Genomic DNA, 14,042 nt, shown 5'->3' on the forward strand with positions numbered 1-14,042 from the left:
ATGAAATAAAGAAACGATAAGTTAATGGAAATGAAAGTGGATGAAAAAACAACTTGCCGCAGGTGGGGAGCAATCCCACAACCTTCACATCTCGCGTGCGATGCTCTACCAATTGAGCTACCGTGGCGCCATTTCCCCATCCACGTTCTTGGGTATTTATGTTTCCTAGTAGAACCCTGGGAGTGTTACCCAGCGTCACCACTCACAGACCTTGGCGGCGAATGTGGAACATTCTTTCTGCCGCAGGCGTCATGAGAATGTGATCTTTTGGGGTGAAGGCAACCGGTCATTTCTTTATTTCATTTATTAAGCACAAGTAATTTCCCTATGCTGTCCTTTGTGTCAGTGTTTGTTGGCTTCTTATGATATGACTAATAAAAATCGGGCCCCTCGGTTAAACCCCTTTCTTCTCGTTTATTCCTGGAAAATGTAGCACATACTGGCCCAGTTTCCTGCTTTTCTCCAACAAAATATGATCCCAAATCAACACAATATAGATACCTACAGTGAAACAGATGGTGCCATCATGAGGCATATGTAAATGTTCTGGTGAATGTATCTCAAAAAGTAGCAATAAAAACTATACAGTAGTTGTTAGTCAACTGATACAAAGACACATGTTTAGTTATTCTATTGTACAAAGAAGAGTTGTTACTGTAGTATTCATCATTACTATAAAAAAATTCCTTATAAAGCTGTAAAGTTTGCAATGTGATGGAATTTCAATGCTGCGTAATTCCCAACCGCAGGTGCCTGAGCACGTCTCCCTGTACCAGACTCTCCCAGAGAATGAAGTTTCCTCAGTTTCATTTCGTCCTCTCTCTTTTATTCTATGTGTGTGTGTGTTGTGTATGTGTGTGCACACATGCATGTTCAAGCGACGGTTTACAACTAGTTTAAGCAATTAATTTACTTTTCGCTTCACCCCCTTCACTTCTATCCGCCAACTAAAACACCAAGAAAATAAAAGTGAGCTTTAAATAAGTGTCAAATTCACACTGGAACATTACCTCGCTATCTGGGGATGGTTGAATAATGGACCATGTCTGAGAATCCAGGTCAAAGCTGCAAGAGAAGCAATTATTCAAAAGAAAGTAGAGAGATGAGCTTGAGCTAGTGAACTCTGACACGCAAAGCGAACCATACATGAAACTTTCACAAAAGAGGTCTAGCGTAGCAGTGAGCACCCTAAGGTTAAGTGTACGAAATAAGTATTAATCCTCTGAAAACAAAGGTAATTATATTCCATCAAGAAATAAAGCACCCGAACTGCTAAAACCTATTTTATATGAAGGTCAGAACATCACTATAGTAAGCGAGCACAAGGTACTTGGTGTTACATTTTCCGCTCACCTAAGTTGGAACTCACATGTAGAACAGCTGTGCAAAAGACTTTCATCCACTACTGGTGCGTTATCACGATGTCAACACTTACTCCCTTCAGAGGTAAAATTCCAGGTGTATTACAAGCTATTTGTGTCACACCTTAATCACTGCAGCTTGGTATGGACTACTACAACTAAACAGAACCTAAATAAAACCTTTTTTTGCACAACAATTTATTTTAGTTTGTCTCATTTTATTTTATTTTGCAAAGGCAAAATAAAATTTTGCTTTTGCAAAAGAAGATTCTTCAACATGTAGCAAACATTCCTTACCTGGCTTCAACTAAAACGGTCTTTCAAGATTAAAATATCATACGAATTCAGCACTTATACCAATTTCGGATTTTACAATCTTTTTACTTTTCAGACACTTATAAAAATTCCTTGCGACGATAGCATGCCTAAAAGCTAACGACACTAATACGAATACACGACAAACCGCCTCATGGTTTTTACCTTGTTTCCGAACTAACTACAATTTACAAGCACTTCATTTCAACTTACCATCCATTCTGAATAAATTTCCAGAAACAACGACTGCTACACACCAACAATTGTGCCGACAGTTTGTATCCATGTCGTGAATAGTTCTCACGTTGCAATTATTGGAATGACACATTTATGCCTTATATACTGTTCTTACCTTGTTTGCCTAAGTAAATATTAAACTCTCTCATTAGCTATTTCCCGATATGTCTCTTGAATTTCTATTCTTGTAATCTTCATAGTTAATTTTACTTGTTCATTTTCAACCACGAAGACTTATTGTGCAGTTAAAATACGTATATTACAACGGTCAATTTATTTGTACTATGTTAACATTTGATGTGCTTCATGTTGTAATTCTGTTATATCCATAAGTAATTGCAACATGCTCGCTTCATTTTCCGCATCTGTAAAATTGCAGAAGGAATGTTGCATGCTGCCAATGTAACAGTCTTTAGGGACCCAGTCAAGCTGCCTAGAGCGGCTTTTAGCCCTGAAGACAATTTAGATTTCCTGGATAAATAAAGATTGATTGATTGACACTGGTAGTATTAAAAGAAACAAAATGACAGTCCCACACACATTAATTATGGGCTACTTCTAGAAATGTACTGTGGCAGATTTTTATCATGTTTCGTCAACTCATTGACACCTCAAAACTTGAATTAAATTCTGTGGTTTTATGAGCCAAAACCATGATCTGATTATGATGCATGCCATAGTGGGGGACTCTGGGTAATTTGACCATCTGGGGTTTTTTGATGCGCACCGAATGCACGGTACACAGTCGTTTTTGCATTTTGCCACATCGAAATGTGGCTACCGTTGCCGTGATGTGATTCCTTGTACTCATGCTTAGCAGTGCAACACCAGAGACTCTAAGCCACCACGGCACATTCATCCACACCTGTTCAAATTTAAGTTTGCTAGGCGCCTTTAACCACCTGGTTGATTTTAAATGCGTTTTTTCTCCTGCAGAAATGCTGATCCACAACAGATTCACAGTAAGTATGGTTTAACTATGGTAATTTTCTTTTCAACCCTCTGCTTACTTTGCCATTATGTGTGGCTTCCTTTCATAAACATGACGTTCTCATGCAATAAGTCTACATGATTTATTGAATAGTTCAATCTTCCACAGTGTTGCTTCAACTTGGTTTGATGTCCACTAAATGTACAGTGCGTAGACAGGAGCATGCCAAGCAATCAATTTGTTCATAAATAGTCTCCAGGATTTTAGTCAAAAACAATTTTTGGTACTCGAACGTGGCTATCCATACGAAGGAATTAGCAAACTGAAATCATACTGTGTATAACATTTAATAATTTAATATGTAACAAATATTTCTGCCCTTCACTTGCAGTAAAGAACCAAAGAGTCGGAGTAAGAGAACAAAAAACTTGTATAGTAGCGTTCACATTTCTTCAATGCCTTAATAATCTGCCTTGTTCAGTTGCGCAGTCTACTGTGAATGGCAAACGTTTTGTAACGACAAATGGTGAGAGGCTGTGCTAACAAAGCCTAGTTGCAAGCCGATATCTGTGATGTTGCTAATGTTAAGGTTGCTGTTGTGCAAAGCTACCCTGTTCCAGGGCCAAGTGTACTCACCAATGCAGATCATTTGGTAGAGTGCTGTCTGCAGTTCCTCCAAAAACATACAGGTGTCGGTCAAAGGCAACCATGGTGTGCCCATACCGTCGTGTGGGCGGAGCCGGTGCACCCCTTAGGATGTGCTCAGTAGAGATTCTGCTCCAGCTGAAACAAAGCATGTTTCACAACCTCACCCTGAAAATGCAAAACAAACTGCTGCTGCCTGGACTTCAGTCTAATGGACACAAAGCACGATGAACACTACACAAGCCGATTTCTTCAACCCTTTCAGGAGCCAATTAATTCTGTCCATTAAAAAGTTATCTTCAATTTTAGCTTGCATCATCGGTGGTGGCTGCAGGTGGTAAGAAATTTACCACCTGCAGAATGGATTAAAATTTTCAATTATGCAGTGAATTTTGTAGAGTTTACAGAATGTGGATTCCATACGAGAACTTTCTACGGAAACATCAGATATGACAACATCAACTATTTCATGTCTAGCATACTTGTATAACACCCATCCAACCACTTAAAGGATATGCCTGATGTAATACATTGTGAAAGACAATGAAAGAAGTTAATCCAGTACACGACAACATATTGACATGTGCACTTGTTTATCTTTTCCTGCTAACTGCTTATCACTGGCTAACAGATGTTACAATGTTATCGCTCAGCACGAGACATGCATTCCTGCATCAGAGCTTTCTTAAATGGTGTCACCTATTCTATCTATTGTTGCCGAACCTTGTGTAATCAGATTGTGTGCACGAAGTGACTGATGGTGTACATTCTAGAACTTGTGCGAGCATCAGTGATTATGTTGGAATGTTCAATGAGCTATGTATAAAAAGCTGAGGAGCTGCAGACAAGCTGCCAAAGACATGATTTGTTACAGTTCAATGACATCATGCTCATCTACAGTCTGAACCAGCCTGACATGTGCATTCAGCTTTATTGCCACCTCAGTTTAACACGCACAGTGAAAGAATGATGTGGTCATATTGTATTTATCTGTATTTCGTATGTGCTAACATGTACAAAAACTGATCAAACATGAACTAGCCCCTCTAATAGCTTTGCAGCACATAGTACAAAGCAGTGTTAGCCACAAGCTGTTAGCCATTTTATTTCAGAAGCCACGAATGTTGTGGACACTTCATACTGCACATGGTGGGATTAACACTACAGTGCCAATTGCTTCTATCAGCCGCGGTAGCAACATGTAAATAATGCAATGTCATGCACAAACTTCTAGCCCTCATTCACACCAACGAGTCACAGAGGTCGCCCAACCAAGTTGGTCGCAAATGGTCTCTTTGGTTGAAAAGTGACTAGTTTGGGTCAGTCGCTCATTGCTCAATATTTAAGTTGCATGACTGCAGTCGCAAACCAGCTGAATCAATCAGTGGTACACAAGCAGGATGTCTGCATACATTGATTCTACTTCACGTGGTGATGGCGGTGCAAGCAGACATGAACTTCACAAATCGCGAGACATTTCTGTGTGGCGACGGGTAGGTCGCACTTGCCGGTGTGAACATTGGTCACCGTAAGTCACTCCTTGGTTGCAATAACGGCCAGTTGCATGACCTCTGTCAATTGCCTGTATGAATGAGCCCTTATATGCTGAAATAATAAAATAATAATAAAAGCACACAAGAACAATCACATGACCAGCAACATAGCCACACAACTAGAGAAAGCTACTGCAATATTTACAAGCTTTACTCTTCACAAACACTTGCTCATGGTGTTACTTTAAAAACATTTTTCTGCCTCTGCAGAATGCATAAATAAAAGAACAACTCAGCCGGCTGGGCTTTTTCACACACATAACCACGGACAAAAAGCATGAACAAGTCTTCTTTTTAATCTGCACTCTGTCAGTTTAAGTTTAACATTTCTGCCACCTCATTTTGCATACTGCATCCCTTCTCTAGGTTAAAAGGTTACTTTGTGCATAATCAATGCTTCTTTTACTCACTACTTGTCCTTGAAGTGGAACTGGAAAAGGCTATTGGTGATCTTTGCACCACTCTGGCCAGAGAAGACAAACATGCTGTCGCGAGCCACAGCTACTGGGAAGTTGCAGCATGTTGGTGGACAGTCACCTCGTTGTGGTACCTGCAGAGATTCAATAAAATATGTATGCTCATGTGTGCAACACATGTTAAACATAGTGTGTTTAGAATGTGTTTATAAACATACTTAACCTTAAGGAGGCACTAAGGAGAAATGCTAAATCAGACTAAAGTTAGATAAATTATTTAAAGCTCTTCCTGGATTTGTTTGGTATAAAAAGGTTTGTAGCAATGGAGAAAATTATCCTTCTTTCTGGATTCTGTACCCATGTCATAGAAATAATAGAAATAGATTGCAAGATATTTTTGCCTATGTAGGATGCTCTCACAACACAGCACAGAAGACAACGAGGCATGAAAACAACTGGACACACTAAAGCATTGACTTCCAACTACTTTCATTTACATGTCTGCATGCAAATCGGTACTACAGTATACACACACAGGCAAAAATTACATAAGCAGGAGTGCACTGATAAAACCACGATGCAAGATCAATATATGAAACAAGAGATATGTCAGCTGACACATGTACACCAGTTTCCACAAAAGCATTCACTGTTGTAGTGTGCCATTTTTAGAAAAGTCAATTATTTTCTCAACAAGTTTACCCACAGTGCAATCACAGTCATCGCCTATTTGCCTTCTTTTGTGTGCTTGAATTATTCCTTGTTAGTTGTTTAGTACTGTGGTCGATGACTGCATCGTCAGAACTCTGGGCGCATTCGTAATTCCTGCAGTGGTCTGCCAAGTGCACATAAAGGCCATCCCAAACATTACGACCACATTCCCAGAGCCTTTCATTTAAGAGAATCCTGCCTTCTTTACTTACCTTTCCCACATGAGAATACAGTGAAGCTTTGTGTCTGTGCATAAAGAGTCAAAACACAAGTACAGATATGCATGTATGCGCACACACAAACACACAAGTTGGGGCGCACACAAATTATACCGAACCTTTTGTTAAGCAGAGTTGCTGACTACTGGTGAGTGCAAAGGACACCTTGAATGCATCATGGTTTCAGAGACAGCATGCACATAGGTACGTAGCACAATTTGTATCCATTCTATCCGCAAGAAGCGTTTGCTTTCTCATTACCATGCAGCTATGGATGCTCGAAAGTGAGCTTTCTGGTCCCTTTTTTTTTTCTTTTCACTGCACGACTGGCACCGCCACTGCTGCGGATGCGAGTGACAAATGGTGGTGGTGCAAGGAACCCAGCAGCATGCGCAGCATGCGCAGCATGCATACTCCGCTGTCATATGTTGGCCCATTCAGCAAGATGCAGCCACGGTCACGAAACCCAGCGACGTTCACAAAGAAAAGCTTCACTTTAAAGAAAACAAGAGACATAAGCAATGCAAGTGTTAATTTCAGAAGAATATGAAGCTCAAACGCTAAAGGTATTTCCAGGAATTTGTTAGGAAATTATGAAGAAGTGCAGGAAAATAATAATCCACGCCTTAAGGCATCTTTCGCACTTCTAGGCACAGTACTTATTTTTGAACACTTGTCACACTGGCAAAAGCAAAGTAGCAAAGCTAGCACAAAGTTACATGTACAGTGAAGTGAAGCATGTGACACAAATGTGATTTGGCAACAAATAAATGTTTTTGACAGACTCACTTCCTCCCATGTCCTTGAGTCACCTAGCAAGGAGACGCACCACATGTCGTTTAGCCGTGCATTGCCATCATAGCCAGCAAAGATCCAGAGGCGATTATCATACACTGCTGCTCCATGGGCAGACCGAGGCACTGGCATACTTCAAGAAAAAAAAAGCATGTTTGCCAGCTAGCTTACACCATAAAAGAATAAGGCATTTATTTTCCATTGCAGGGCCTAAGCTGATCTCCTATTTGAACACATGAAAGGCAGCGATGTTCTCATTAGACAATTTCTTAACAGTTTCAATTTAATTTGTTGGATTTGAAAGAGGAAGTTTAAATATTCTATGATGTTGGGAGCAGATACTGATTTAGGTCACAATATTTTGCAAAAATTACTGATATTTAATAAAATTGAAAAAAAAAATTTTAAGCACCATGTGTGCAACTCCATGTTAGAAATTTTAATAGAAGCAAAGCACAGAAATGTGATATCAGCCCTTGGCATACAGTTAATGAAACTGTGACTTGGTGCCTTAAAGTATATTTTATAACACTGAAAACTTAAAAGAAATCAGTCACTTGATTGTAGAATTCTCTTTTAGATAGACCAAATTTCAGTTAAATAGTTTCAGTGGTTATCAGAAAAAAGGATCTCTGTATTTTACATGTATTGACAGAATGAGAATTTTAACTTATTGCTGATAGTTCAGTAATGTAACAGGTATTTAGCATAGAGAAGGAGGTCGCTTAGACTGTATAGGAACATCCTGTACAATAACAATTATGATGGATAACAACTGCATGTTGAACATGCATGCATGCTGAAAATATAGTTACTACTGCTAATTGCATGCTTAGATGGCTGAAAATTTGGCTCTGTTCCTTTACACCTAAAGCTCATCGAGTACAGACTTTTACTTCATGTGCTACCTCACGGCATCGAGGCTGTCAGAGTGGAGGTCTGCTCTAAGGCATGAGCAAGAACACTAAGGGGAACCAAGGTCCTCGATTTTTAGCAGCCTGGCAAGCCTTGTGGAAGCATCCAAGGATTTAGCGTCCACTTGCGCACTTTAAAGCCATGTGCTACACAGTACCTCCGTTTGAATTAGTGTTGCACATCCATCACATTGCATGTAAGCCATGCTGGCTAAGATCTCCAAGGTAATGTAACCCACACATGCACATAAGAACCTAAAAAAGTGGAAAAAGGAACAGCTTAGGTTCTTATGCAATTCCATTTTTCCTTTATTGAGAGTAATCAGGCTATTACAAACTTTTCTGGTATTTAACTATTTGGGCAAATTGTTTTATAAAATAAACAATTATATTTACCCAATGCTTTTCACAACTTAACTGCTTATTGGCGTCACATGAATACTTTATCTTAAAGAGGAACATTAAAGAGCCTTTTTACCAAAACATGCATTCTTTTTCACTGCTTCACAGTATTCATGACATAAATTTTGCTGTTTCTTCCGAGATTTTGCTATTAGCAGTATTGCTTTCATTAAGTATGATACCATGTCCGAATAATGTAAAAGTAAACTTCTGAGCAAAAATGGCATAGTGACAGTGCAATCTATACAATGCTGTGAATGAGATTTAATAGGCAGTCATATAAAGTAAGGGAAAACACAGTGGTACATACCGGCCTTCAAACTTCCATTCAGTCCACTGACCAGTTGTGAAATTATATTCAAACAGGTCATTCTTGTTGGCCAGGTTTGAATTAGAGTGGATGTCCCCAGTGTAGCCCCCTAAGAAGTGAAGTGGAAAACAACTGCATTAAACACTACGCAACAGTTCTTTCTGCAGTATCTACATCTACATTTTCTTTCATTTCAAATGTGAATCAGCATACATATCCTCTAGTATACATGCGTTTAGGGTTGTGCTTGAGGAGTTTTCGGCGTACAGGCGACCAGTAGACGGACGAACGAATTGGCTAGCCATATACAGCTTCGCTATATATATCACAGTTTCGCCCGAAAGGAACCATCGATTGCAATAGCAAATGTGTAGACAGCTAGCTATACGAAGGAAGGAGAGCAGTTTTATTGGCCATATAAACTTGAAAGCATTGGCTTACTATCTAAATGAACAAGCATGGTGTCAGCATGCACAGGCTAACATAACACATCAGATTTGATGACCACAGACAATCACTGTTAAAACGCTGGCATCAGGAAGCGCAGCAGCAGCAGCAGCGAGTGAAGTGATCTTTGCGCTGCATATTGCTTCAATGCTTCAACTTAGTGGCGAGAACATGCACAAAGGTATGAGCTCCCATCACACCTAGACTCAACCCCCGATGCAGATCGGTTTAAAGATGGGGCGTGCATAGCCGTGCAACGCACAGTTGCTGCCAGTGTACAACGCTGCCACCCCTCACCCCCAGCGCCATGCACATGACCAAGGACGGCTCGTTTCCTTCTCGCTTTCCTCCCTTTCATGTGGAAAATTGAGCTGCAATCGTTGGCGCCCCACAGGCGCTGTCACACAATACACAGTTGCTACTGGAGTACAGCGCTGCCCTCGCCCCCCTCCTTCCTCCCCGCCCCCGGGGCCTTTTGCACGGCAAAAGATGGCACGTTCTTCCTCCCTTGTGCACACGAGATTGAGCTTCCCTCGCGCACTTTCATTCGCACCTACTGCATGTAGCGTGCGGTGACAGTGTTATCGCCCTTGGACTTGATATGGAACATCACGGCGACGGCGAAAATGCACCTGGAGTGTCCATATAATTGCTAGCACAATAAAACGTTCACAAAACAAGTTTAACAGACATGTACATCATTCCAGTAACAGCAAGCTGTTTAATTAACAAGAAGTAAATATTTATCCTTGTGCACCTGTTAAAGAACAGTGGAAGAGTAAGACAATACAAATAAACAATAAAAGTAATCTTCCCGGTCATCTGTTTTCATGGCTTGAACAGCCCTTAACTATTCAGGAAAAGCACACATTGGCAATTTACTACTATGCTTCCAGTGTTCCAAGACTTGCAGCTGAATTTTTCACTGGAAAGCCTCATTGTGCAACAAACGAGATTAAAATTTATTCAACAAAAGCTGCTACAGACAATGAAAATGAATATGGTAACAGTTTGTCACATGGCATAGTTGCCTAGCCTCATGTGCCAGCAGATTTCCCACCATTCAACAATCTATAATTCTGATGAAAGGCCTGACAAAGAACTAGTCAGTGTAAATAAATCTTGCTTTAGAGGCACCAACAATGTGCTCTGAATCTAACCAGGTGTGTAGACTATAACACTTCTGGTGCAGTGGCAAGAACAAATGCATAAAAGAATGCCTGACAGCACTTCAGTCAATTGCACAACTGAAGCGCTTGCATTTCAAGCATCCATAAAACCAACTTCACACATTGAGCATGTGGACAAAGACGGAAAGACATTATGGCACACATAAGCTGCACTGCCAAAGACTCAGGTAAGGCATTGACCAATTAGTCAAATGAACAAGGTCTAATACACTTTATGCAGTGCACAGCTTCTGCTCAACAGCACAGAAAAATTTACAGGTCTGCCTCACACGTGTGTCTCCAGATTCATTTAACAGTGTTTATGTTGTAATGTTTAAGCCAGACAAGACAAACTACGTTCCAGAATTATGCTGTGAGTAACTTAAGGGCAATCCAAATTATGGACACTAGTTTATATCATTTGGTGGACCACTGCGCTTTGATCTAGCTGCCTTGCATCATCATCACAGCAGTATAGTTGGAAACACGTCTCAAAATAATGACCAGAACGTTTATCAACAATGTTCATATGTGAAATTACTTTGGTATGCACTGACAATGATGACAACCTGTGTCAAGCAATCTGCTTCAGATAAATTCTCGTGACAGTATTTACACTGCACATTTCTTTTGATATGAAGTACTACATAGGATAAATTTAGGGCCTAACAGTGTGTGTGCTGAATTTGAAGAACGTAAAAAAAAAAGTTAAAAGAAAGGGTCACACCAGAAATCTAAAACTGGGCAAAGGCAGTGCAAGCTCACCAAACACAAACATGCTCTTCTCGTGAACTACAGCAGAATGATGGTAACGTGGAGCGGGCGGATTTCCAGTTGTGAAAGCCCTAGGGTAAAGCAGTGAAAACAGGCATAAGGAATATGTCACTGTGTAGGTGATAGACACATGCACAAAAAGAGTTACAATACTTGCCTTCCCCATGACTTGTCCCGAACATCGAAGCGTAACAAATCATTCAGCATCTGCTTCCCGTTGTCACCACCAAAGACATAAATTGCGTCTTTGTATGCCACGACTGTATGTTTGCTCCTCCTACAATGTTTTTGTTTTGAAACTGAAATCAATCTGCGACACAACACACAAGTACACAAACAGCAGATGAAAACAGGTTCCTTACTTTGGCATACTAACCAGTTATTCATTCCAACCATTGTCCTCGACCATGAATGAACTTTTCCATTTCATGTTAACATGAAGACATAAGCTTGGAACCGTTACACAACAGCAAACAGTACTCGAAGCCAGGGTGTCAAACCAAACCGGTACTAAATGAACTAAACCAAAAGGCAGGGCTGAACTGTTATTTTCAGCTGAACAGGAACTGAACCCAACCATTACTTTTTGTCACCTTGGAGCCGAACCATAACGTATTGTACAAACCCTTACGAAGTGGTTCAACAAATGCTTCAGAAGGCACAATGGACGCTCTGCTAGGGCACATCAGAAGAGAAACATCGGACAAAGGCTCAGAGTTTCCTGCCATGATTATTCAGTACAGATCACTGGCCTAGGAGCAGTGTTGGCTCCTATCACCCCTGCTTATTTCTACTGTGATTACTTTTCAGTTAGGTTTCTTGAATAAAATTGCGTGGTTTCTGGTGAATAAACAGGTGGAAGTTGGTGCCCACATATGTTGTTTATGTCTTACTTCGTCCTCATCTGCTTAGCGCTGTACCTTTCTTTTTCTTTTTGGGAGAAACACTTTCTGGAGAAGGTGCTTTCTGTGTGCAGAGCACCCTCATCATACTGTCATTGATCTACATCAACTATAAAACATGCTACAAAAATTATGCAAAATCTTGTAATGCAATAAGCACATTCATTCAAACACCTGTGCAAAAAACATGTGACAGTCTCCAGGTTTCAGCCCTTCAAACTAACGGAACTTGGATGGGTGTGTTGTTAGAACTCGGTTGCAGGCTGTACTGAAGAGAACATCCTTTGTGAGAGCAATTCCTGCCACACAGGTCTGTGTTGCAACCACATCTTCATATATCAGTCCCTCACTGCTCTGTCAAACTCAACGGATGAAGTGCACGCAGCTGTAAGGCAGCCTACAGGTGAAACGAAATGGAATTAGATGTGTTTTCAACGTACTGGGGCACTGTGGCAATCTAAAACAAATCACAGTATGTCTCTGTGCCTTGATGCATAGTGTATTCAATTTCTTGCATAAAATTAAAGATACCGGAATTACAAGGTCTGTCCTAAATGTTAGTGCTTGTACCCTTGAGAAAACCATTTCAGAAACTTTCAGGTACATCAATGTGGTCACCTTCAAAATACTCCCCAATAGACATAATGCACTGGTTACACCTCTTATTTCATTGCTCAAAGCAAACTTAGAAGTCCTCTTCTGCTAAGCACTTCAGTTCAGGTGCTGTGTGCTTTTGAATTGCTGTCACAACTCTGAAATGCTGCCCTTTGAGCACCAGTTTAGATTAGGAGAACAAAAAAAATATATGTTACAAGGGGCTAGATCTGCTAAGTAGGAAAGGTGTTCCAGCAAAGTGATGGAACTGTGTGCCAAAAACTCATGCACTATCAATGCAGTGTGTGCTAATGCTCCTTCGACAAGTTTCATCACTCGCAGCACACACAATCTCTCAGATACTTCAGGACCTCCATGTAGAATGCTGCCTTGACAGTTTGACCTTGAGGTACAGCTTCATTGTGCACAATTCCATCACAGTCAAAAAAACATCATCAACATTACTTTGAATCTTGCTTTGTTCCTCCATGGTTTTCTCGGCCTTGCCTCATCTTACTTTTCTCACACCTTGCTCTGTGACTTCAGCTCAATGCTGTATTTGTAAATTTAAGTTTTGTCACCAGTGACAGCTCTCCGCAAGGATTTACTGCGGTCATCAGAAGTTTTCCAATCAATGTAACATTCTTTTTGTCACAGCTTTTGTTCAGGAGTCAAGAGTCTTGGCACCATCTTGGCAGAAACCTTTTTAATTCCCAAATTTACAGTGAAAATCCTATGAACATATGACTTCCCCAGATCAAGTGCCTCTGATATCATTGTGACAGTCAATTGGCGATCTCTCGGCATAATAGAATGCATACAATCAATGTTTTCATCTTCACATGAGATAGAGGAGCATCCTGATCTTGCATCGTTCTTGGGGTCTTTCTGGCCTTCCCGAAAATTCTGTACTCACCTGAACAGAGTTCATTCCTTTAAAGCATTCTTTTCAATGTCCTCTTGCAACATTAGACAAATTTCTGCACCATTTTTGCCCAGTTTCATAAGAAATTCGACATTGATCATTTGTTTCATCTGTTTCTCGATCTTCATTTTGACAAAGGCTTATACCCTTATATACTCAAATGATCCTCAACTCGAAGCTGTTCCTCCACTCCACTGAGATGAGCAGGGCGCCTGCTCTTGACTGAAGAATGTGTGATGATTTTCAAAAATTGCCATGAAGTCTCAATGAAGTGCAGTGACCACTTTTGTTGAGAGGCAGCACTGCTATCTACTTCCTTGGGTTGAGGTGGAGTGGAGGAGCATTGTAGGATACGGGGGATAGGGGCACAAGAAATACATGCATAAAATTGTGCCTTGTCATACAGCAGTCTAGTTTGCATTA

At 40.5% G+C, this 14,042-nt stretch overlaps 1 protein-coding gene across 4 annotated transcripts in view; it reads right to left on the reverse strand.

Annotated features, from left to right (window-relative positions):
• The window catches only part of Lztr1 (Leucine zipper like transcription regulator 1), a 60,551-nt gene that overhangs the window by 43,534 nt on the left and 2,975 nt on the right, over positions 1–14,042 (reverse strand). For all 4 annotated transcript variants that reach the window (XR_011893276.1, XM_050169150.3, XM_055065552.2 and 1 more), the window contains 7 exons: positions 11,356–11,475; positions 11,190–11,269; positions 8,809–8,917; positions 7,177–7,315; positions 5,453–5,592; positions 3,481–3,627; positions 1,011–1,065 (listed from right to left, as the gene is read on the reverse strand). Coding sequence is in view for 3 of the 4 variants with exons in the window: in XM_050169150.3 (XP_050025107.1) it covers positions 1,011–1,065; positions 3,481–3,627; positions 5,453–5,592; positions 7,177–7,315; positions 8,809–8,917; positions 11,190–11,269; positions 11,356–11,475 (790 nt within the window). In the remaining variant the exon portion in view is untranslated. The remainder of the gene's footprint in view (positions 1–1,010; positions 1,066–3,480; positions 3,628–5,452; positions 5,593–7,176; positions 7,316–8,808; positions 8,918–11,189; positions 11,270–11,355; positions 11,476–14,042) is intronic.

Source organism: Dermacentor andersoni, chromosome 3, assembly GCF_023375885.2.
Source record: "Dermacentor andersoni chromosome 3, qqDerAnde1_hic_scaffold, whole genome shotgun sequence".
Lineage (NCBI taxonomy): Eukaryota > Metazoa > Arthropoda > Arachnida > Ixodida > Ixodidae > Dermacentor > Dermacentor andersoni.